Here is a 26,333-nt window from a genome sequence, read left to right as displayed (position 1 = left end):
CTATGGGAGTCTGGTTTATGATTTGGCGGCACCCTCAATGTTGCATTTACTCGACCCAGTGCAACACTGTGGCATCTGCCCCCGGTAGCTGAGTGGTCAGCGTGACAGAATGTCAGTCCTAAGGGCCCGGGTTTGATTCCCGGCTGGGTTGGAGATTTTCCCCGCTCAGGGACTGGATGTTGTGTTTCTTAATCATCATCATTTCATCTTCATCGACACGCAAATGGTCTACCCAATGGGAGGCCCTAGTCGCACGACTACTGTGGCGTTCAACTGGCAGTAGGAGCTTTTAGGATGAGTCCGGTGACCAGCGTCCTTGTGGAGGCCGGAGGCCTTTCATTGAAGGTTAGGATGCACAACTGCTCGCCAGTTATGTTGCACACATTCGTAGTTCTCCTGCGCATCCAAATTACCGTCTCCTTTTCCCATCCACGGCAGTTCATCTTCCGCATTGGAGGCCCAGGTCAGGACTTACGATAGCCTTTACCACCTACACTCGGGGTCCATTAACATACATCTCACTGGTGTACATCCAAGCCGAAGCTTCACCAGAATCTTTCACATTGTCCTAAGGACTCAGTTAACCCTGCAGCTTTCCGCTGTCAGTTCCTCCAGATTCTTGACATGTACCAGGACCATGAAGTGGTTTACACTGACGTCTCGATGGCTGATGGTCACGTTGGCTTCGTGTATGTTCATGGAGGACATATTGAACATCACTCCTTGCCAGATGGCTGCATTGTTTTCGCTGCAGAGCTAGTGGCCATTTCTCGTGCTCTTGAGCACATCCGCTCATGGCCTCGCGAGACATTTTTTCTCTGTACTGACTCCTTGAGCAGCCTACAAGCTACTGACCAGTGTTACTCCTGCCATCCTTTGGTAGCAACCATCCAGGAGTCCATCTACGCCCTGGAACGGTCCAGTCGTTCTGTGGCCACATCAGAATCCCAAGAAATGAACTTACCGACAGGCTGGCGAAACAGACTACACGGAACCTGCTTCTGGAGATCGGCATCCCTGTAACTGACCTGCGATCATTATTATGTCACAAGTTTTTTCAGCTTTGGTAGATGGAATGGCATAATCTCAGTATGCACAACAAACTGCGTGCACTTAACGAGACTACGAATGTGTGGAAGACCTCCATTTGGGCCTCTCACAGGGACTCTGTGGTTCTCTGCCAGCTCCACATTGGCCGTACGTGGCTAACACATGGCTACCTTCTCTGTCATGAGGACCCACCTCGGTTTCACTGTGGCTCATATATGACTGCCCTCCATATCATGCTGGACTGTGTCCTTTTAACCTTCCCAGCATCCTATCTTGAGTGTTAGGTAACAATGCCTCAACAGCAGATTTAGTTTTACGTTTTATTCATGAGGGGGGGGGGGGGGTTTATCATACCATCTAAGGGTGGACATTTAGCCTTCTCTCTCAGGTCGCCACCCTCCCTCCATTTTAACTGTGTCGCACTTTCTTTGCATTTGTTTGCCTTGGTGGTCATCTTTTCCCTACATGTGTTCATCTCGCCTTGTCTTTTTGGTGTGAACATTTTAATGTGTTGCAGAGCGGCTGGCTGATCCTCTTTTATTATTGTGATCAGTCAGCCCAGATCATCTGCTCTATGGTTTTAATACCTTCGTCTACTTTTCCTTGTGGTGTATGTTTTCCCCGTTTCTTGTTTGTTCCATTTGTTTCCTTTTTAGGTTTGGTGTTGGTTTTTGTGCCTTGAGCCTTGCTTGCGTCAGGAAAAAGGAATCGATGAGCCTGTAGTTTGGTCCCTTTACACACTAAACCAACCAATCACCCAACCTTAACTCTCATTACTGACCACAAGTCACTTGCGTCTCTCTCGGCGTTTCACTGACAGGAAATCTCATTTTTTCAGACTGATGAGGAAGGATGTCACACCTTAGATTGGTTTCCCTTTATGGGTACTCACATCACTGCAGGCATGTGCTGCAACCCTATTTTGTGGTATGTCATGCACTGTGTGCTCCATGGGCGGCTCACTTTTTTTACAAAGTCTGCTGATCCCAAGCACCGGGCCTGTATTTGCTTCTCCAACCAGTTTTTCAACATTTACGATATTCTCCTGCTTGACACAGAGGTGGCTACTCACCATGTTGTTATCCTATCTACCCTGTGGCCCCATGTCCTGGACCTCCTCTATCATTGGCATTGGATCGTGCCACAGATGAAGTTTCTTGCGAGGTCCACTTCCTAGTGGTCAGGACAGAACAAAGATGTGGATGCCATAGTGAGCAGCTGTTCTGCTTGTGCCCAGCAGCAGGCAGCTCCACCGCAGTCTTTTGCCCCCTGCTCCAACCCCCATCATCCATGGGATTGCATTCTTCTGGACTTTGGTGGCTGCTTTTTGGAATTTATGTGACTCATTGTCATGGATGGTTATTATAACTGTCCACATATGGTCAGCATGGCATCCACAACCGCCGATCCCATTCTCATTGCTCTTGCCGAGATTCTCACCATCACAGTGCTCTCCCAATTCCATTGTATTGCTAATGGGCTACATTTCATGGCAGCAACTTTCAAACAGTTCTGCACCTCCAATGGCATGAAGCACTTATTTAGTCCACTGCCTCACCTCTCTTCCAGTGGTGAAGCAGATCATATGTTGTGTATGTTTAAACAACAAATGTTGAAAGCAATGGATACTTCCATCATAATTGCTGCACTCACGCTGTTTCTAAGTGTCTACTGGTCCACTCCTGTCCATGACTGCAGACAGCAGAGCTCCTCTGTGCATGGCAGCCACATAGCCTTCTCCACCACCTGGTCCCACAGCTGATGGAACCACAGAACTTGCCCACTGGGTATTTTCTGCTGGACTGTGTGGGCACAATTTTGTTGGATGAGACCCTCATAGCTGCCGCCCACAGTGGTTGCCACGCACAGGTGACATCTTACAGTGGTGGAGACTCCGAGGGGTTTTGAGTACTGGTATATCAACCAGCTCTGTCCACACCTTCCAACTGTCCCAATGCTGCTGCTACTTCATTCAGTCCTAGGAACACCCACTCTTGACACTCCCACATGCCTCAAGGTACTACTTATGTTATCGGGCTCCAGCAATGGTTCCTGAGGATACAGTCATGGAAGTGGAGGTCTCAGGGTACCTCCATCCTCTCAGCCGTCCTTGCCCACCACCCAAGAGCCCACGCCGCTGGGCGCCTCTTGAGTTTTCTTCCCTGTTGGCGGGCTTCTGTGCCAGGCCTCCACCCCTGCCACCTGTTCAGCTTCCCAGCATTGTCTGGGGCACTTCCGAAGTTACAAGCCCATTTCAGGGGAGAGAGATCAGATATCCTGGTCTGGCACATCTGAAAACCCGCAGGACAGTATGGACATCAGTGATGACTGCTAGGTGGCACTGCTGCAATTGCAGGTGCTGATGTACGCACCAGCTTAAGGCATGCCTGTCTGGCTGGCCTATCAGGGCTCGCAGCAGCACTATAAAGCTCTGCATTTCTGTATAGATCTTACTACGCATTGTTGCCTTGCTATGTTTTAGTATTCAATCTTCTTATGTCCTTTGGACTTGTTATTCTGCGCAATGCCATCTCAGTTGTCTATCATTCTCACATGTTGTCCACCTGTTGTTCTCTGGTGACTCGCTGTCGACACTCTCAACCAGTCAGACAGACAGCCACTGCTGGTTCTGAAGTCGTGCCCAGACTTTTCTGATTCTGGTCACTATGTTGTTGTTGTTGTTGTTGTTGTGGTCTTCAGTCCTGAGACTGGTTTGATGCAGCTCTCCATGCTACTCTATCCTGTGCAAGCTTCTTCATCTCCCAGTACCTACTGCAACCTACATCCTTCTGAATCTGCTTAGTGTATTGATCTCTTGGTCTCCCTCTACGATTTTTACCCTCCACGCTACCCTCCAGTGCTAAATTTGTGATCCCTTGATGCCTCAAAACATGTCCTACCAACCGATCCCTTCTTCTAGTCAAGTTGTGCCACAAACTTCTCTTCTCCCCAGTCCTATTCAATACCTCCTCATTAGTTACGTGATCTACCCACCTTATCTTCAGCATTCTTCTGTAGCACCACATTTCGAAAGCTTCTATTCTCTTCTTGTCCAAACTGGTTATCGTCCATGTTTCACTTCCATACATGGCTACACTCCATACAAATACTTTCAGAAACGACTTCCTGACACTTAAATCTATACTCGATGTTAACAAATTTCTCTTCTTCAGAAACGATTTCCTTGCCATTGCCAGTCTACATTTTATATCCTCTCTACTTCGACCATCATCAGTTATTTTACTCCCTAAATAGCAAAACTCCTTTACTACTTTAAGTGTCTCATTTCCTAATCTAATCCCCTCAGCATCACCCGATTTAATTTGACTACATTCCATTATCCTCGTTTTGCTTTTGTTGATGTTCATCTTATATCCTCCTTTCAAGACACTGTCCATTCCGTTCAACTGCTCTTCCAAGTCCTTTGCTGTCTCTGACAGAATTACAATGTCATCGGCGAACCTCAAAGTTTTTACTTCTTCTCCATGAATTTTAATACCTACTCTGAATTTTTCTTTTGTTTCCTTTACTGCTTGCTCAATATACAGATTGAATAACATCGGGGAGAGGCTACAACCCTGTCTCACTCCTTTCCCAACCACTGCTTCCCTTTCATGCCCCTCGACTCTTATAACTGCCATCTGGTTTCTGTACAAATAGTAAATAGCCTTTCGCTCCCTGTATTTTACCCCTGCCACCTTCAGAATTTGAAAGACAGTATTCCACTTCAGGCTTTCCCGGCGATCTAATGACATCTTGGGTTGTCGGGTGTTCTGCCGGATATCAGCGTCGTACTTGCACGATATTTCGGTCACGTAGCTCGTAACCTTCATCAGGTGCGACCTGAGACTGCTCCTCGAGTGGACCTGGTCCAGTATTTATGCCTATGGCCTTCCCCCTCCACCAACGGCTGCAGGCGCTTCCTCTGTGGTCCGCGCCCATTCCCTGCGACCTGCTGGAGCGTTGCTGCTCCGTTTTCCGTCCGCTGCGGTTCTAGGTGTTCCCTCTGCGGTCCGCGCCCACCAACCCCGCTCCTGGGGGTTTCATCTACGTTCTGGGGTACCAAGCGTTCCCCCTGCGGTCCGCGCCCGCTCACCACGACCTGATGGAGCGTTGCCGCTCCGTTTTTCGTCCACTGCGGCTCTGGATGTTCCCTCTGCGGTCCGCGCCCACCAGTCCCACTTCTGGGTGTTCCATCTTCGGTCTGGTGCTCCTGGCAGTCCGTCAGGGGCTCGTTTTCCATCTCCATGTCTCTGGTTCTTCTGTTTGTGCAGTGTTGCAGCTGGCCCCGTTGCTCCTTTAACAATTCCAGAGCCGGATCCCAGGCTCTACTTAGCTGGTACCCTGTGTCACGGTTCATAAGATCGTCAGCCATTTTAATTTCTATCGATTCTCTTATAACACTGTCCCAGAATCTGGGTGTTTGTGCTAGAATCCTGGTATCCTCATACTTCATGGCATGATCTAGTTCTAGGCAGTGTTCAGCAATGGCTGACTTAGTCACCTGTCTTAATCTAGTGTGCCTCTGATGTTCTTTGCATCTGATCTCCACAGTTCTGGTCGTCTGGCCAATGTAGGAACTGCCACATTGACAAGGTATATTGTAAATCCCTGGTTTTCGTAACCCCAGGTCGTCTTTGACACTCCCCAGCAGTCCCCCAATCTTGTTGGATGGACAGAAAACACACTTGATATTGTGTTTACGGAGGATCCTACTGATTCTGGCAGAAATAGAGCCAGCATAGGGCAGATATGCCACCTTCTTTGTTTCATCTTGGTCTTCTTCAGGAACCTGTGGTATGGTGGCTGGTTGGAGTGCCCTCTCAATTTGTCTGTCCGTGTATCCATTCTTGGAGAAAACTGTTTTGAGACGTTCTATCTCTATAGGTAGATTCTCTTGGTCTGACAGGGCATGTGCTCTGTGGACCAAAGTCTTCAGAACCCCATTCTTCTGTGCAGGGTGGTGACAGCTGCTGGCCTGCAGATATAAATCAGTGTGTGTTGGTTTTCGGTACACACTGTGGCCAATTGATCCATCTGCTTTCCTCTGGACTAGTACATCCAGAAATGGCAGCTGGCCATTCGTCTCCAGTTCCATGGTGAACTTGATATTAGGGTGGCATGAGTTAAGATGTTCAAGAAACTCATTGAGCCTGTCCATCCCATGTGGCCAGATCACGAAGGTGTCATCCACATACCTAAAGAAGCATGTGGGTTTAAATGTGGCTGTCTCCAATGCCCTCTCCTCAAAACTCTCCATAAACATGTTGGCAACCACAGGGGACAGTGGGCTGCCCATAGCTACACCTTCAGTTTGCTCGTAATATTGGTTTCTGTACAGGAAATACGTGGATGTCAGTGTATGACTGAACAGGTCCAACAGAGCACCGTCAAATTTCTCTGCAATCAGTTCTAGTGAGTCCTTCAGTGGGACCCTGGTGAACAGCGATACCACATCAAAACTGACCATGATGTCCGAATCTGTGAGGTGCAGTTGCTTGAGGCGTTGCAGGAAATCTTCTGAGTTGCAGATGTGGTGAATACATTTGCCCACATATGGAGACAGGAGACCTTTCAAGTACTTGGCTGTTGTGTACGTAGGTGCCCCAATATTACTGACAATTGGACGTAGGGGCACGCCCTCCTTGTGTATTTTAGGCAGACCATACAGTCTAGGTGGCACTGGCGCTTTTTCCCGTAGTTGTCTGATGATCTTATCAGGCATCCCTGTTTCCTTCAAGAGAGCACTAGTCTTCTTGGCCACCTTGTCCGTGGGGTCACAGTCCAGAATTCTGTATGCAGGGTCCTCCAGAAGTTGGCGTACTTTCTCATCATAATCCACCCGCTGCAAGATGACAGTGGAGTTCCCTTTGTCTGCTGGCAGTACCACAATGCTGTTGTCTTCCCGGAGTTTCTTGAGTGCAAGCCTCTCCTCGGTTGTGATGTTCGATTTCGGCGGCCTGGCCTTGGTGAGGGCCCTGCAGGTCTCTCGGCGGACTTCCTCTGCCACATTAGGTGGAAGTGTGGCTGCAACTTGCTCTACTGCACTGATGAAACCTGAGATGGGTACATTTCTAGGGGTCGTAGCAAAGTTGAGACCCTTGCTGAGTACCTTTAAGGTTGTATCATCAAACTGTATGCCACTCAGATTCGTCACAGTGCGTGTCTCTTCCATCTGCTGTGCTTTCTTACTCATGCGGTCAAACTTTGCAGATTGGCAAGATGAGGCATTCCTTCTAGCACACTCAGCTAAAGACCAGGAGGCACGGTCTACCCAATCCCAATCTTCTCTTGTTAAGGAGGCTGCCATGTACAGATGAATGTGTAACAGCTCCCTGGCCACAACATCTAACCTGTGGCGCATATCTCGAATCCTCTCTCTCACCAGTGCCATGCTGGCTCTGCGTTTTATCTTGTTCGCCGCTCTGGAGTTGATGTGATGTTTGATTCTGGCAAATACTGGTACCACTTCTCCATCTCGACACCTCAGCAAAAAACTGAGAGAACTCAGCATCTTCCCTTTCTTCTGCCGAAGCTTGTCCAGCTTCTTGATATTCTGATACATCTCCTCCCCGTAGAGACTTTTGATGTAACTCTTCAGGCTTTCCCGGCGATCTAATGACATCTTGGGTTGTCGGGTGTTCTGCCGGATATCAGCGTCGTACTTGCACGATATTTCGGTCACGTAGCTCGTAACCTTCATCAGGTGCGACCTGAGACTGCTCCTCGAGTGGACCTGGTCCAGTATTTATGCCTATGGCCTTCCCCCTCCACCAACGGCTGCAGGCGCTTCCTCTGTGGTCCGCGCCCATTCCCTGCGACCTGCTGGAGCGTTGCTGCTCCGTTTTCCGTCCGCTGCGGTTCTAGGTGTTCCCTCTGCGGTCCGCGCCCACCAACCCCGCTCCTGGGGGTTTCATCTACGTTCTGGGGTACCAAGCGTTCCCCCTGCGGTCCGCGCCCGCTCACCACGACCTGATGGAGCGTTGCCGCTCCGTTTTTCGTCCACTGCGGCTCTGGATGTTCCCTCTGCGGTCCGCGCCCACCAGTCCCACTTCTGGGTGTTCCATCTTCGGTCTGGTGCTCCTGGCAGTCCGTCAGGGGCTCGTTTTCCATCTCCATGTCTCTGGTTCTTCTGTTTGTGCAGTGTTGCAGCTGGCCCCGTTGCTCCTTTAACAATTCCAGAGCCGGATCCCAGGCTCTACTTAGCTGGTACCCTGTGTCACGGTTCATAAGATCGTCAGCCATTTTAATTTCTATCGATTCTCTTATAACACTGTCCCAGAATCTGGGTGTTTGTGCTAGAATCCTGGTATCCTCATACTTCATGGCATGATCTAGTTCTAGGCAGTGTTCAGCAATGGCTGACTTAGTCACCTGTCTTAATCTAGTGTGCCTCTGATGTTCTTTGCATCTGATCTCCACAGTTCTGGTCGTCTGGCCAATGTAGGAACTGCCACATTGACAAGGTATATTGTAAATCCCTGGTTTTCGTAACCCCAGGTCGTCTTTGACACTCCCCAGCAGTCCCCCAATCTTGTTGGATGGACAGAAAACACACTTGATATTGTGTTTACGGAGGATCCTACTGATTCTGGCAGAAATAGAGCCAGCATAGGGCAGATATGCCACCTTCTTTGTTTCATCTTGGTCTTCTTCAGGAACCTGTGGTATGGTGGCTGGTTGGAGTGCCCTCTCAATTTGTCTGTCCGTGTATCCATTCTTGGAGAAAACTGTTTTGAGACGTTCTATCTCTATAGGTAGATTCTCTTGGTCTGACAGGGCATGTGCTCTGTGGACCAAAGTCTTCAGAACCCCATTCTTCTGTGCAGGGTGGTGACAGCTGCTGGCCTGCAGATATAAATCAGTGTGTGTTGGTTTTCGGTACACACTGTGGCCAATTGATCCATCTGCTTTCCTCTGGACTAGTACATCCAGAAATGGCAGCTGGCCATTCGTCTCCAGTTCCATGGTGAACTTGATATTAGGGTGGCATGAGTTAAGATGTTCAAGAAACTCATTGAGCCTGTCCATCCCATGTGGCCAGATCACGAAGGTGTCATCCACATACCTAAAGAAGCATGTGGGTTTAAATGTGGCTGTCTCCAATGCCCTCTCCTCAAAACTCTCCATAAACATGTTGGCAACCACAGGGGACAGTGGGCTGCCCATAGCTACACCTTCAGTTTGCTCAGGGTCCCACTGAAGGACTCACTAGAACTGATTGCAGAGAAATTTGACGGTGCTCTGTTGGACCTGTTCAGTCATACACTGACATCCACGTATTTCCTGTACAGAAACCAATATTACGAGCAAACTGAAGGTGTAGCTATGGGCAGCCCACTGTCCCCTGTGGTTGCCAACATGTTTATGGAGAGTTTTGAGGAGAGGGCATTGGAGACAGCCACATTTAAACCCACATGCTTCTTTAGGTATGTGGATGACACCTTCGTGATCTGGCCACATGGGATGGACAGGCTCAATGAGTTTCTTGAACATCTTAACTCATGCCACCCTAATATCAAGTTCACCATGGAACTGGAGACGAATGGCCAGCTGCCATTTCTGGATGTACTAGTCCAGAGGAAAGCAGATGGATCAATTGGCCACAGTGTGTACCGAAAACCAACACACACTGATTTATATCTGCAGGCCAGCAGCTGTCACCACCCTGCACAGAAGAATGGGGTTCTGAAGACTTTGGTCCACAGAGCACATGCCCTGTCAGACCAAGAGAATCTACCTATAGAGATAGAACGTCTCAAAACAGTTTTCTCCAAGAATGGATACACGGACAGACAAATTGAGAGGGCACTCCAACCAGCCACCATACCACAGGTTCCTGAAGAAGACCAAGATGAAACAAAGAAGGTGGCATATCTGCCCTATGCTGGCTCTATTTCTGCCAGAATCAGTAGGATCCTCCGTAAACACAATATCAAGTGTGTTTTCTGTCCATCCAACAAGATTGGGGGACTGCTGGGGAGTGTCAAAGACGACCTGGGGTTACGAAAACCAGGGATTTACAATATACCTTGTCAATGTGGCAGTTCCTACATTGGCCAGACGACCAGAACTGTGGAGATCAGATGCAAAGAACATCAGAGGCACACTAGATTAAGACAGGTGACTAAGTCAGCCATTGCTGAACACTGCCTAGAACTAGATCATGCCATGAAGTATGAGGATACCAGGATTCTAGCACAAACACCCAGATTCTGGGACAGTGTTATAAGAGAATCGATAGAAATTAAAATGGCTGACGATCTTATGAACCGTGACACAGGGTACCAGCTAAGTAGAGCCTGGGATCCGGCTCTGGAATTGTTAAAGGAGCAACGGGGCCAGCTGCAACACTGCACAAACAGAAGAACCAGAGACATGGAGATGGAAAACGAGCCCCTGACGGACTGCCAGGAGCACCAGACCGAAGATGGAACACCCAGAAGTGGGACTGGTGGGCGCGGACCGCAGAGGGAACATCCAGAGCCGCAGTGGACGAAAAACGGAGCGGCAACGCTCCATCAGGTCGTGGTGAGCGGGCGCGGACCGCAGGGGGAACGCTTGGTACCCCAGAACGTAGATGAAACCCCCAGGAGCGGGGTTGGTGGGCGCGGACCGCAGAGGGAACACCTAGAACCGCAGCGGACGGAAAACGGAGCAGCAACGCTCCAGCAGGTCGCAGGGAATGGGCGCGGACCACAGAGGAAGCGCCTGCAGCCGTTGGTGGAGGGGGAAGGCCATAGGCATAAATACTGGACCAGGTCCACTCGAGGAGCAGTCTCAGGTCGCACCTGATGAAGGTTACGAGCTACGTGACCGAAATATCGTGCAAGTACGACGCTGATATCCGGCAGAACACCCGACAACCCAAGATGTCATTAGATCGCCGGGAAAGCCTGAAGAGTTACATCAAAAGTCTCTACGGGGAGGAGATGTATCAGAATATCAAGAAGCTGGACAAGCTTCGGCAGAAGAAAGGGAAGATGCTGAGTTCTCTCAGTTTTTTGCTGAGGTGTCGAGATGGAGAAGTGGTACCAGTATTTGCCAGAATCAAACATCACATCAACTCCAGAGCGGCGAACAAGATAAAACGCAGAGCCAGCATGGCACTGGTGAGAGAGAGGATTCGAGATATGCGCCACAGGTTAGATGTTGTGGCCAGGGAGCTGTTACACATTCATCTGTACATGGCAGCCTCCTTAACAAGAGAAGATTGGGATTGGGTAGACCGTGCCTCCTGGTCTTTAGCTGAGTGTGCTAGAAGGAATGCCTCATCTTGCCAATCTGCAAAGTTTGACCGCATGAGTAAGAAAGCACAGCAGATGGAAGAGACACGCACTGTGACGAATCTGAGTGGCATACAGTTTGATGATACAACCTTAAAGGTACTCAGCAAGGGTCTCAACTTTGCTACGACCCCTAGAAATGTACCCATCTCAGGTTTCATCAGTGCAGTAGAGCAAGTTGCAGCCACACTTCCACCTAATGTGGCAGAGGAAGTCCGCCGAGAGACCTGCAGGGCCCTCACCAAGGCCAGGCCGCCGAAATCGAACATCACAACCGAGGAGAGGCTTGCACTCAAGAAACTCCGGGAAGACAACAGCATTGTGGTACTGCCAGCAGACAAAGGGAACTCCACTGTCATCTTGCAGCGGGTGGATTATGATGAGAAAGTACGCCAACTTCTGGAGGACCCTGCATACAGAATTCTGGACTGTGACCCCACGGACAAGGTGGCCAAGAAGACTAGTGCTCTCTTGAAGGAAACAGGGATGCCTGATAAGATCATCAGACAACTACGGGAAAAAGCGCCAGTGCCACCTAGACTGTATGGTCTGCCTAAAATACACAAGGAGGGCGTGCCCCTACGTCCAATTGTCAGTAATATTGGGGCACCTACGTACACAACAGCCAAGTACTTGAAAGGTCTCCTGTCTCCATATGTGGGCAAATGTATTCACCACATCCGCAACTCAGAAGATTTCCTGCAACGCCTCAAGCAACTGCACCTCACAGATTCGGACATCATGGTCAGTTTTGATGTGGTATCGCTGTTCACCAGGGTCCCACTGAAGGACTCACTAGAACTGATTGCAGAGAAATTTGACGGTGCTCTGTTGGACCTGTTCAGTCATACACTGACATCCACGTATTTCCTGTACAGAAACCAATATTACGAGCAAACTGAAGGTGTAGCTATGGGCAGCCCACTGTCCCCTGTGGTTGCCAACATGTTTATGGAGAGTTTTGAGGAGAGGGCATTGGAGACAGCCACATTTAAACCCACATGCTTCTTTAGGTATGTGGATGACACCTTCGTGATCTGGCCACATGGGATGGACAGGCTCAATGAGTTTCTTGAACATCTTAACTCATGCCACCCTAATATCAAGTTCACCATGGAACTGGAGACGAATGGCCAGCTGCCATTTCTGGATGTACTAGTCCAGAGGAAAGCAGATGGATCAATTGGCCACAGTGTGTACCGAAAACCAACACACACTGATTTATATCTGCAGGCCAGCAGCTGTCACCACCCTGCACAGAAGAATGGGGTTCTGAAGACTTTGGTCCACAGAGCACATGCCCTGTCAGACCAAGAGAATCTACCTATAGAGATAGAACGTCTCAAAACAGTTTTCTCCAAGAATGGATACACGGACAGACAAATTGAGAGGGCACTCCAACCAGCCACCATACCACAGGTTCCTGAAGAAGACCAAGATGAAACAAAGAAGGTGGCATATCTGCCCTATGCTGGCTCTATTTCTGCCAGAATCAGTAGGATCCTCCGTAAACACAATATCAAGTGTGTTTTCTGTCCATCCAACAAGATTGGGGGACTGCTGGGGAGTGTCAAAGACGACCTGGGGTTACGAAAACCAGGGATTTACAATATACCTTGTCAATGTGGCAGTTCCTACATTGGCCAGACGACCAGAACTGTGGAGATCAGATGCAAAGAACATCAGAGGCACACTAGATTAAGACAGGTGACTAAGTCAGCCATTGCTGAACACTGCCTAGAACTAGATCATGCCATGAAGTATGAGGATACCAGGATTCTAGCACAAACACCCAGATTCTGGGACAGTGTTATAAGAGAATCGATAGAAATTAAAATGGCTGACGATCTTATGAACCGTGACACAGGGTACCAGCTAAGTAGAGCCTGGGATCCGGCTCTGGAATTGTTAAAGGAGCAACGGGGCCAGCTGCAACACTGCACAAACAGAAGAACCAGAGACATGGAGATGGAAAACGAGCCCCTGACGGACTGCCAGGAGCACCAGACCGAAGATGGAACACCCAGAAGTGGGACTGGTGGGCGCGGACCGCAGAGGGAACATCCAGAGCCGCAGTGGACGAAAAACGGAGCGGCAACGCTCCATCAGGTCGTGGTGAGCGGGCGCGGACCGCAGGGGGAACGCTTGGTACCCCAGAACGTAGATGAAACCCCCAGGAGCGGGGTTGGTGGGCGCGGACCGCAGAGGGAACACCTAGAACCGCAGCGGACGGAAAACGGAGCAGCAACGCTCCAGCAGGTCGCAGGGAATGGGCGCGGACCACAGAGGAAGCGCCTGCAGCCGTTGGTGGAGGGGGAAGGCCATAGGCATAAATACTGGACCAGGTCCACTCGAGGAGCAGTCTCAGGTCGCACCTGATGAAGGTTACGAGCTACGTGACCGAAATATCGTGCAAGTACGACGCTGATATCCGGCAGAACACCCGACAACCCAAGATGTCGACAGTATTCCAGTTAACGTTGTCAAAAGCTTTCTCTAAGTATACAAATGCTAGAAACGTAGGTTTGCCTTTTCTTAATCTTTCTTCTAAGATAAGTCGTAAGGTTAGTATTGCCTCACGTGTTCCAACATTTCTACGGAATCCAAACTGATGTTCCCCGAGGTCCGCTTCTACCAGTTTTTCCATTCGTCTGTAAAGAATTCGCGTTAGTATTTTGCAGCTGTGACTTATTAAACTGATAGTTCGGTAATTTTCACATCTGTCAACACCTGCTTTCTTTGGGATTGGAATTATTATATTCTTCTTGAAGTCTGTGGGTATTTCGCCTGTCTCATACATCTTGCTCACCAGATGGTAGAGTTTTGTCATTACTGGTTCTCCCAAGGCCATCAGTAGTTCTAATGGAATGTTGTCTACTCCCGGGGCCTTGTTTCGACTCAGGTCTTTCAGTGCTCTGTCAAACTCTTCACGCAGTATCTTATCTCCCATTTCATCTTCATCTACATCTTCTTCCATTTCCATAATATTGTCCTCAAGTACATCGCTCTTGTATAAACCCTCTATATACTCCTTCCACCTTTCTGCCTTCCCTTCTTTGCTTAGAACTGGGTTGCCATCTGAGCTCTTGATATTCATACAAGTGGTTCTCTTCTCTCCAAAGGTCTCTTTAATTTTCCTGTAGGCAGTATCTATCTTACCCCTAGTGAGATAAGCCTCTACATCCTTACATTTGTCCTCTAGCCATGCCTGCTTAGCCATTTTGCACTTCCTCTCGATCTCATTTTTGAGACGTTTGTATTCCTTTTTGCCTGCTTCATTTACTGCATTTTTATATTTTCTCCTTTCATCAATTAAATTCAATATTTCTTCTGTTACCCAAGGATTTCTATTAGCCCTCGTCTTTTTACCTACTTGATCCTCTGCTTCCTTCACTACTTCATCCCTCAGAGCTACCCATTCTTCTTCTACTGTATTTATTTCCCCCATTCCTGTCAATTGTTCCCTTATGCTCTCCCTGAAACACTGTACAACCTCTGTTTTTTTTTTCAGTTTATCCAGGTCCCATCTCCTTAAATTCCCACCTTTTTGCAGTTTCTTCAGTTTCAATCGGCAGTTCATAACCAATAGATTGTGGTCAGAATCCACATCTGCCCCTGGAAATGTCTTACAATTTAAAACCTGGTTCCTAAATCTCTGTCTTACCATTATATAATATATCTGATACCTTTTAGTATCTCCAGGATTCTTCCAGGTATACAACCTTCTTTTATGATTCTTGAACCAAGTGTTAGCTATGATTAAGTTATGCTCTGTGCAAAATTCTACCAGGCGGCTTCCTCTTTCATTTTTTCCCCCCAATCCATATTCACCTACTATGTTTCCTTCTCTCCCTTTTCCTACTGGCGAATTCCAGTCACCCATGACTATTAAATTTTCGTCTCCCTTCACTACCTGAATAATTTCTTTTATCTCGTCATACATTTCATCAATTTCTGCATCATCTGCAGAGCTAGTTGGCATATAAACTTGTACTACTGTAGTAGGCATGGGCTTTGTGTCTATCTTGGCCACAATAATGCATTCACTATGCTGTTTGTAGTAGCTAACCCGCACTCCTATTTTTTTATTCATTATTAAACCTACTCCTGCATTACCCCTATTTGATTTTGTATTTATAACCCTGTAATCACCTGACCAAAAGTCTTGTTCCTCCTGCCACCGAACTTCACTAATTCCGACTATATCTAACTTTAACCTATCCATTTCCCTTTTTAAACTTTCTAACCTACCTGCCCGATTAAGGGATCTGACATTCCACGCTCTGATCCGTAGAATGCCAGTTTTCTTTCTCCTGATAACTACTATAGAGAACACAATCCAGTTATGTCTTTTGTAATTAGTAATACTGCTGTCCCCCAAGAAATAGTGCGTAGTGTGAATATAGCAGGAGGCCAAAACAGTCTTTAAAAAAGAGAAAAACTGCAAGAGCTTAACATTAATATATATAAATAAATAAGGTCTGTAGTTACATGGGTAATGTGGTCAAGCTTAAGACTGAATGAAAGAACTTTCTGCTGGGCTCCTCCTCCTACTCTGAGAATATCTGCACAGACAATCTTAAAACGAATGTTTTAGTTTATATTGCAATTAAAATTATGAGTGTAATACAGGTAGTATTTCATAATATTAAATCACTTCATTCTATTCCCCTTATATAAAATATAAGTCTTTGACTTCTTTCCTCATCCCTAAGATCCCTCTTGATACAGTGCAACTTAGATCTTTCAAGTACATATTGAATAATGCCAGAATTGACAATATTGTTAAGTCTCAGCAAAAACTTCATGAACTGATCAACAATTGAATCTCAAAACTGAAGGATTTTTAGTTTGACACTGAACTGTCACATTTCATTACTTGCCAAAGCATACAGTTTTTCTGTTAGTTTAAGAATAAAAAGGTTTGTTTTATAAAACCAGGTTTCTTTTCTAAAATGTGAAAATCTATAGCATTTCTTTCTGTGAAGTTATATGAAGCTCCAGGATGTAATAAAGTAATTTGGGGTTTAATCTTTTTCTCAGAAAGTGTTCGGAAGCAAGTAATGGCTGTGTTTTACAATATGTGGTTCAAAGAAGCAGCGGGTTCAGAATTACAGAAAAGAGTGCACCATATCATAAGTACAGTTTCATCAGCTGGTGACATGGGAATTAAATACCTCAAGGAACTTCTGAAAAGTGTAAGTGTGATCAAGATTTTCCTGTCAAATGCTATCAACTCTCCATGGTTCCTATATCTGCTGTGATAGGTTCTATAAGCATGTTCTAAGTAAAATGATTTAGAATTCTGCTGCATTCTTTTTTAATTGGGGACCATGTCTTTTACGTGTTTCATTTAATCTTGTAAAAAACATATGCATATTGACTTGCAATTTTAAACTTGTTATACTTATGGTGAAGTATTCTTTAAATGTAAATTAGGAACTGTATGAAACTGTTATTTATTATTCATGAATTTAGTTACTAAATGTATCCTCGTTGTATCACAGATGAATGAACAATTTCTGCATACTAATGTCCAAGAAGCTTGCCTTGCTGAATGTGAACAGATTTTGGGTTGCATTATAGAAAATGTTGTAAATTATGGACAAACTGGTGTAGATAATCTCATTTGGAGTTTTCGTGTATTGTCTGTTATGGCTACAGTTTGGCCTCAGCTCTTCGTTCCTCACATTATCAATCTACATACTTATCTTAATTATCATTGTGAGGTAAGTTTAAAGTATCCTCGTATTTTTCTTGGTGACAAGTATTTTAATATTTTTGTTACCCCCATACTTTTCTTGATGACAAGTATTTTAATTTTTTTGTTAATATTAGCCTCTGAGAACTGTAACACCCCTTGTGACTTCGATATAATCTTCCATGAAGCCATGGTAGCTATGCTATGAATTATATTTACCATTTCTGGTTGTTTAGTTTTAGTTGTTCAATATTTAATCCTATGATACAATTTCTCATTACGTTACAGGCAGCTGAAAGTTACTATATAGTGAAAAGTGCTGCAGAAATTGTGGAAGCAGTGCTGCCATTAGTTGACTATCCAAGTGAAACATTTCTTTCTGATGTGGAAGAATGCTGTATCAGAAACATACTTCAGCAACATTATATTCTTGTGAAGTCTAGCATGTCATGTTTAGCTGCTGTTGTCAATAATGCTACCCATAATTATTCACTAATAAGGGACTGCTTCTGCAGATACTTCAGTGAGTATTCAAAATTTGCAAAGGATATAATGAGTTCCTTGTGTTATCACATACAAAATTTATTAGAGTCAGTTCCTTATCTGTTCCAAAATCTCAATATTTCATTTGTAGTTCTTCAGTGTCCTTTTGCTTTTCAGTAACAATGAACCAAAATCAAAGAGTACTTATAAAGTCTTGAGTTAAAGTAGAAGATGATGCTAGAGTAATTGTCATTCACTCCAGTTCCCTTCACATGATGATATATAATGGCCATAGTGAGTGTAAAATGGTGAAATGCTGATATTTGTAACTCTTCTTCTATGTTTCCCTGTAAATAATTAATTTTGGCAAAAGCATTAACAGAACTCTTGGTTCTCCAATAGTTCAAATTTTGCAGTTAACTCCTGAAGTAGGGAAGATACAATTTCATAAAAAATGTGCCTTTACTGTAGGTACCAAATTTTGTAATGTAGGTATATACCTTCAGTTTCGATACAACGTTCTTTTGTGTGTGTGTGTGTGTGTGTGTGTGTGTGTGAGAGAGAGAGAGAGAGAGAGAGAGAGAGAGAGAGAGAGAGAGCAAGCTCTTCATTTGTTGCTGTTCATCCTTCACTATGTTGGTATGAAAATAATTATAATTAAACAAGGAAATCATTATCACGCCATGTGATATGACTGTTTAATGTATCTTCATACGGTTTGAATCAAATAAAACATCAAACATATTGTGTGATTGTGAAACACACAGTAATGGCTGAAATGAAACACTGCAAATGTGTTGTTATGACTGGGAAGGTAACATGATAAATGTATTAAAGAAGCATCTTGCGGGCATCACAGTGTATTCTAAAGTGTTGCATTATATGATGTAATTTAGTCTGCACTTTATGGAGTCAGAATTACCAGTAGGTCCAGAAACTATTTTTACCAAAAAGTTTCTCTGAACATGTGTGTTTTACTCCGCGAGTCTAATATCTCCGGCAGACACATGGCCACAAAGCTCTTTCTAAGTTAAGTGATTTAAATTGAAATAAGAGCTTATTTAGTAAATATTACATTGTAGACTAGTGCATTTACTTCTTCGCTACACTAGCTATTGAAGGTTTCACTTTTCTGAGCATATTTATATTGAAAAGAAGGTATTTTGTAAAGGCAAATTGTCATTAGTTTTATTTCCATTTCGGGCATAAATTTTGGGTGAGTGTAGATCTTTATTTTTGCGTCTAGACTTAGCAGTTCAGAGTTAAATTACCTGGTGTCGTGTCATACAAAGTTTAGATAGTTAATTAAAACTTTTGAAAGTAAATTTAAAAGTTTCTTTACATTAGTGTTTAGTTACGCATTAGTACAGGCTACAAAATTTCAGTACTCTTGTGCAAAGCTATTCTGTGCTTTTGTGTTAATTTTTATATAATTTGGTGGTTGCAGTAGAAATCCAAAGGAGGGAGTGTTTTGTGAAGACTGTAGGTTATAGTTTCATTGAAGCAAATGTAGTGGCAAGGAAACGGAGGTAAATAATGAGGCTCTTCCATGGCAATGTAGGTTATATATAGAAAGGACAGAAAAATCGCTGAACTGGAGGCTATGGTAGATGGGTATACACTACACATGGCCTGCACCTAAATAAGAAGGGGAAAGATAAGTTAGCTTCTCTATTAGCAGCTACTGTAAGGGGGGCCACAGTCACACAAGGGATGATCCTTGTGGTTAATGGGACCAGGCACACAGGTGTTTTAGGTTAAAGCCGAAGTCCAGACTGACAACAATCAAGAAAAATAGAATAAAAGATGCTTCATGTACAGTAAATAGGGATAAAGGTAGGGGTAGTATCAATTTACTTAATCGAAATATAAGGGGAATAAAAAATAAAGTAAATGAGCCGTTAGTGTGTTTAGATGTTTTAAAAAAAAAATAATGAGATTGATATACTTTGTCTGTCTCAACACCATGTAACTGTGGAGATGGAAAGTGTCAATAAATATGGGTATAATTTAGCATCTTACACTTGCAGATCCAGCATGGATAAAGGAGGAGTCGCTATTTACACTAAACAAGGGTATAAGTACAAAACTGTAGAAGTAAGCAAATTTTTTGTTGATCAGTACTTTGAAGTTTGTGCCCGTGAACTACAGCTAGATAATGTAGTGTTGATGTTAGCAACAGTTTTCTGGAGATTGGAAGCTATTCATAAAAAAGTTTTACTCCCCATTGTGCTGTCTGTCAGACAAAAAGAAGAAGTTACTAACCTGTGGTGATTTCAGTGTAAACTTTCTAATCAGTTCTGATAGCAGAAGTGAACGAGAAGTGTTTTTAATGGCATATAACTTAGAATCAGTGATCAGTTTCGCTACACATATAGCTCAAGACAGTAGCACTCTAGTAGATAATGTATTTGTAGAGCAAGGGGATATAAAACTAACATGTGCTTTCCCTGTGACAAATGGATTATCAGACCTTGCTGCACAACTGATTAACTTACAAAACCAAGCAGGGTGTACCATTTAGAAACCATTAAGTAAAAGTGTAGGGCTGGTCATCCTGGTATCTATAGAGAACTTCAGAGAAAGTTTAAGAAATGTTAATTGGCGACATGTATACAATGAGTCAAATGCCAGTGATAAATGCAACATATTTCTTGATAAATTTATATCCCTTTTTAAACACTGTTACCCCCAAAAAATTATTAAATGTAACACCAAACAGATTTCAAAGAAACCTTGGATTAGTGCTGGTATTAAAGTGTCTTCAGAAAGAAAAATTAGTAAAGGCCCAGAAATAATTTCACACTATAAAAATTATTGTAACATACTGAGAAAAGTTGTCAGAAAATCAAAAAATATGTATATTAGAGATCAAATTAACAACTAGGACAGTAAAATCAAATCAGTATGAAACGTTTTTAGAAGAGAGACAGGAAAAGTAACCACTGATGTAGGCAGTATTACTATTAAAGAGAATGAGACCATCGTAACAAACAGTACAAAAGTAGCTAATGTATTTAACAACAATTTCTTAAGCGTAGATGAAAAAATTGGTGAGAATAGTTCAAAAGGAAAAGCCAAGCAGTACCTGGAAGAGTCTGTTTTGAAAAATCGTTGTCAGATTAATTTTCATCCAACAACCTCTTGTGAAATAAGGAAAATCATTACATCTTTGAAAAATAAATGTTCTGTTGGAGTAGATGAAATCTCCAACAAGATGTAGAGCAGTTACAACTGATGTTCTGAATCACATCTGTATTTCATCACTAACTCCCAGACAGGTTAAAATATGCCATTGTCAAGCCTCTCTACAAAAAAGGGGATACCACAGATGTCAATAAGTACCAGTCAGTGTCCTTGCTTACAGCATTTTCCAAAATCGTCGAGAAAAAATGTACTCAAGAGTAGTTAACCATGTCAACACTAATGGAATGTTTAGTAAATCGCAGTTTGGATTTCAAAAATGCTGTTCCACTGAGACAGCAGTATACAATTTCACTGCCAACATAATTGAGTCTTCAAATAGTAAAATGTCACCAATAGGAATTTACTGTGACTTAACCAAAGCGTTTGGTTGTGTGAACCATGACATTATGTTACAGAAATTACAATTCCATATGATAAATGGAACAGCACATGGGTGGTTTAAATCATATCCACAGAACAGGAAGCAAAAACTTTCTTCATATGGTTTAAGTGATTTAAGGAAGCTTCCCGCTTCATCTAATTTGGGTGAAATTATGTTAGGTCTTCCACAGGGTTCTGTTCTTGATATATGTGAATGACCTCCTTTCTTATCTGGAACAAGAAGCTAAACTGACACTGTTTGCTGATGATACAAGCATCATTATTAATCCAGAAATAGAAACTCCAATAGAAAATGATACAAATAATGTCTTTGGAAAAGTTATTGATTGTTTTTCTGCAAATGGGCTTGCTCTGAACTTTGAAAAAAACACAGTACATCCCATTTTCTACTGCAAGGAGGACAGTTCCTGTAGTAAATATAACACATCAAGAGAAGTCTGTAGCCAGGGTAGAGCATACTAAGTTTTTGGGTGTACATATAGATGAGAATCGTAATTAGAAAGTTCATTTTGGATCTTCTAAAGCGACTAGGTTCAGCAACTTTTGCAATCCGAATAATTGCTAATTTTGAGGATATCGAAATTAGCAAGTTAACATACTTTGCATACTTTTACTCTCTGATGACATACAGAATAATATTTTCGGGTAACTCAACACTTGGGCAAAAAAGTATTCACTTCTCAAAAGAAAGTGGTTAGACTAGTGTCTGTGACTCGTAGTCGCACATCTTGTAGGCATCTGTATAAAAGGTTAGGAATTCTTACAACAGCCTCACAGTACATTTACCCACTAATGAAATTTGTTCTCAGCAACATGGACCACTTTAAAAGCAATAGTCATATTTATGATTATAATACCAGAAGTGAGAGTGACTTGTGCTATCCTTTACTTAACAAATCTTTGGCACAGAAAGGGGTAAAATATGCAGCTGTAAAACTTTTCAGTAAATTACCAGATGAAATAAAATGTCTGACAGACAGCAGTAATAGCTTTAAAAATAAACTGAAATCATATCTCCTTGACAACTCCTTTTATATTATAGATGAATTATTGAATAAGAATAAATAAATCTATAGGTAAAATGTGTGTATTTTGTGCCTTTTAAGGGAATAGGGTAGGTAATGAAAATTTTAAGCTTTTTTTAAAAAAAAGAAATAAAGAAAAAAATATAGTCTTTGTTTCGTGAGTGCATTTCTTATGCACATCACACATTCCACATCATAACAGTTACTATGAGATTGATCAATGGAACACCTAACAAACTAACTTATTATGCAACAATTGAGTTATTTGTCTTGATACAGCCATATGGGTGTACATATAGATGAGAATCGTAATTAGAAAGTTCATTTTGGATCTTCTAAAGCGACTAGGTTCAGCAACTTTTGCAATCCGAATAATTGCTAATTTTGAGGATATCGAAATTAGCAAGTTAACATACTTTGCATACTTTTACTCTCTGATGACATACAGAATAATATTTTCGGGTAACTCAACACTTGGGCAAAAAAGTATTCACTTCTCAAAAGAAAGTGGTTAGACTAGTGTCTGTGACTCGTAGTCGCACATCTTGTAGGCATCTGTATAAAAGGTTAGGAATTCTTACAACAGCCTCACAGTACATTTACCCACTAATGAAATTTGTTCTCAGCAACATGGACCACTTTAAAAGCAATAGTCATATTTATGATTATAATACCAGAAGTGAGAGTGACTTGTGCTATCCTTTACTTAACAAATCTTTGGCACAGAAAGGGGTAAAATATGCAGCTGTAAAACTTTTCAGTAAATTACCAGATGAAATAAAATGTCTGACAGACAGCAGTAATAGCTTTAAAAATAAACTGAAATCATATCTCCTTGACAACTCCTTTTATATTATAGATGAATTATTGAATAAGAATAAATAAATCTATAGGTAAAATGTGTGTATTTTGTGCCTTTTAAGGGAATAGGGTAGGTAATGAAAATTTTAAGCTTTTTTTAAAAAAAAGAAATAAAGAAAAAAATATAGTCTTTGTTTCGTGAGTGCATTTCTTATGCACATCACACATTCCACATCATAACAGTTACTATGAGATTGATCAATGGAACACCAAACAAACTAACTTATTATGCAACAATTGAGTTATTTGTCTTGATACAGCCAAAAAAATTTCTGTTACAGTAATTTCTAATACAATAGAGAATGAAATAATGGATTTATAAACCAAAAAATTTGAAAGGAGGCCATTTTTTAAAACTTTCTACAAGTGATGTAAACAAGTAAACAAAACTTCTGTACACAACAAAATCAACTCCAAAGAGCATAATTAACCTCTTATTTCGCACTGATTTAAAATTAGTAAAAAAATTATTTTAACTGTCTGCTCCTTCTCCCAAGGAAAAAAGGGCTTCCAAAAAAAAATTTGATGTAAATGTAGGTGTATATATTTGATAAAAGTGAACTGACAGATTCAACATGAACACACACACACACACACACACACACACACACACACACACCTCTGCCCATTCCCAGTTTTAAAAGGAACAGGAAATAAGCTATCCGTCAGCTCACAATACCACACTTAAAAGGTAGGTACTGTTGACCATATGTAGCCAGTAGATGACTGAGAGCAACAATGATGGTTAAATGTGTTAGGACTCTTACTGCCGATGCAGTGGTTATTGGTAATCATTGTTGCCTGAGAGCAACTTTGTGAATTAAAGGAATAAAAATAAGAACAAATCTTCCATGTAACTAGCTGGATGTGAAATATATAGGAATGAAATAAAATAAAGCAAGGCATTCTGATTTGTAAAACCAGTCATTACGTATTTTATGCAGTTAGTCACTGAAGAGTGTTAGTAGTGCAACAGATTTTATGACAAAGTGTTTCATTAAACATATAATGCATTTAAACAAGAAGGGCAAATCCAATTTGTGTAAAAACATCAGTCAGTTCATGAAAACTATCTTCACACACTGTGAAATAAATGATCCAGTACTATTAAAGCCAGCAGAAGATGCAGACAGAAAGAAGCAAGAAAGCATTCAGCAACTGTCTAATGAAGGGATAGCTGCCCTACTATCTGTAGAGGACTGCGAAGCAGGAGTACAAATGGGAATAATAGCTATATCTCGCACAGAAGAGAAAGAGGCAATTTCTGTAGTAGTGACATCTGCAGTATTATTATCCTCAGTAGTACAATCAAATTCTGCAACAGCAGTACCAGCAAGGAAAGAGAAAATAGTAGCAGTAGAACTGAAGTGCCAGTAGTTTGGTATAATATGTCTAGCTGTATTATTTAACATTCGAGTATGTGGAAGTGCCAGTCATATAAACGTCATGCTGACCTCATGGCAAACAGTACATGCGTGCAGCATAGCACACTGATATTTACTGTACCACTCACCAGGCTTCTGTCAGGCATTCTGCAGAATTTTTACATGAGTATCATTTATAGATTTTTGCCTCTAATGTTGCATAAGACCACTAGATCCTTCTGTCTTTAAGCAAATATGCTATTGATTAATCCAAACACATTTGCAATATGGGATTAAAATTGGATATGAAGCACCCATATTTTACTTGGGTAGGATATTCACACTTCAGAAGAGAGCAGTTAGGTTAATTACTAATATAAGAAAATGCCAGACCTGTAGGAACTACTACTCGAGAATGATGTACTGACTGTGTACTCATTGTGTGCCCTCAAGACAATTATGTTTGTAAAGTAGAATAATGAAATAAGAGTCATGAATAGACTTTCATAATTACAATACATGAAACAGATGTGCTTATCATTAGATACTGAATAATAAAAAATCTGCAGATCACAGTCAACTTACAGCTGGAAGTCAATTCTGTGATAAATTACCAAGTAATATAAAGCAACTCTGAGGAAATCTTTTTCAGGACAAGCTGAAACAGTTGTTAATTAAAAGATATTTATACTCGCTCAGGTACTTCTGAACTCCATTATCTTTTGTATAGGCCCTATTGCAGTAAACTAGTGATGCTAAATGTTTATATAATAGTGTCTACTGATACACACACAGTATGTATGGCATGATATTGTTGTGCATGTACAAAAAATTATGATGTTCAAATAAAGATTATTATTATATCATGATATTGGCAAAACTCAACAACCTTGTGATGTTCTAATGAACAAAACCAGTCATGAAACAATAAATGTGTGTCAATTCAGATGTGGTAGTTCTCATTAATATTAGTATCTATCAGCATGGAGCTCAACATGTTCAAGGACATCAAACAAAATATTACAGGAAATTTCTGGAAATAGTGTAACAAATACATCCATGTTCCTCCAACCAATAAGTAGGGAAGAACTGTTAAACAGCATAAAGTCATTAAAAAATAAATATTCAGCCGGAGTTGACGATGTGCCAGACTATATTATAAAAGTATCAGTTGAACAGATACTTGCGCCACTGCTAGATATATGCAATTCTTCACTATCAAGTGGTGTTTTCCCACAACAGTTAAAAACTGCAAAAGTTGTACCCCTTTACAAAAAGGGCGATCGGCAGCGGAAGGTCAACTATAGGCCTGTGTCACTCCTATCAGGTTTTTCAAAAATCATTGAAAAACTAGTTCTGCTACAAGTAACTGATTTCTTTAACAAAAAAATATGATTTCAGGATGTCAGCATGGCTTCAGGCCTCAGTGCAGTACTGAAACAGCCACTTTTAGCCTCATAAATCATATTTTAAATTCAGTGGATAATCACAAAAATGTTCTGGGGATTTTCCTCAATTTAACAAAAGCATTTGATCTAATAGTCCATGAAATTCTCCTAAGAAAGTTAGAGTGGTATGGTCTAAGAGGCCTGTCACATGAGTGGCTGAAATTGTACCTAGAAAATTGCTCTCAGATAACAGAGGTAAAACACATGGGAAAAAACAAACTCCAAGGTTATCAATCGAAACCTTTCACATTAACCCACGGTGTACCACAAGGCTCAATTTTAGGCCCCTTTCTCTTCCTAATTTTCATAAACGACTTCCCCCTACACGTTCAACACTCCGAACCAGTGCTATTTGCAGATGACACAAGCATATTAATTGAAGGTGAACATGAAATGGCTCTAAGTTTAAATGCTAAAGCCACAAGTGAAAATGTCACAGAGTGGTTTATGAGGAATAAATTACTGATAAACCCTCAAAAAACTGTCGTCTTACACTTCCATACACAACAAAATAAAAACCCATTAAA

At 42.5% G+C, this 26,333-nt stretch overlaps 1 protein-coding gene across 1 annotated transcript in view; it reads left to right on the top strand.

The window, feature by feature from the left end:
* The window catches only part of LOC126235262 (nipped-B-like protein A), a 274,736-nt gene that overhangs the window by 233,586 nt on the left and 14,817 nt on the right, over positions 1-26,333 (top strand). The window contains exons 12-13 of the mRNA XM_049943992.1: positions 16,380-16,534; positions 16,844-17,065. Of these exons, the coding sequence (XP_049799949.1) occupies positions 16,380-16,534; positions 16,844-17,065 (377 nt within the window). The remainder of the gene's footprint in view (positions 1-16,379; positions 16,535-16,843; positions 17,066-26,333) is intronic.

The sequence above is a fragment of the Schistocerca nitens genome, chromosome 2, assembly GCF_023898315.1.
Source record: "Schistocerca nitens isolate TAMUIC-IGC-003100 chromosome 2, iqSchNite1.1, whole genome shotgun sequence".
Classification (NCBI taxonomy): domain Eukaryota; kingdom Metazoa; phylum Arthropoda; class Insecta; order Orthoptera; family Acrididae; genus Schistocerca; species Schistocerca nitens.
Note: the sequence above shows the minus strand (reverse complement) of the source record. Positions and strands in the feature narration are given on the sequence as shown.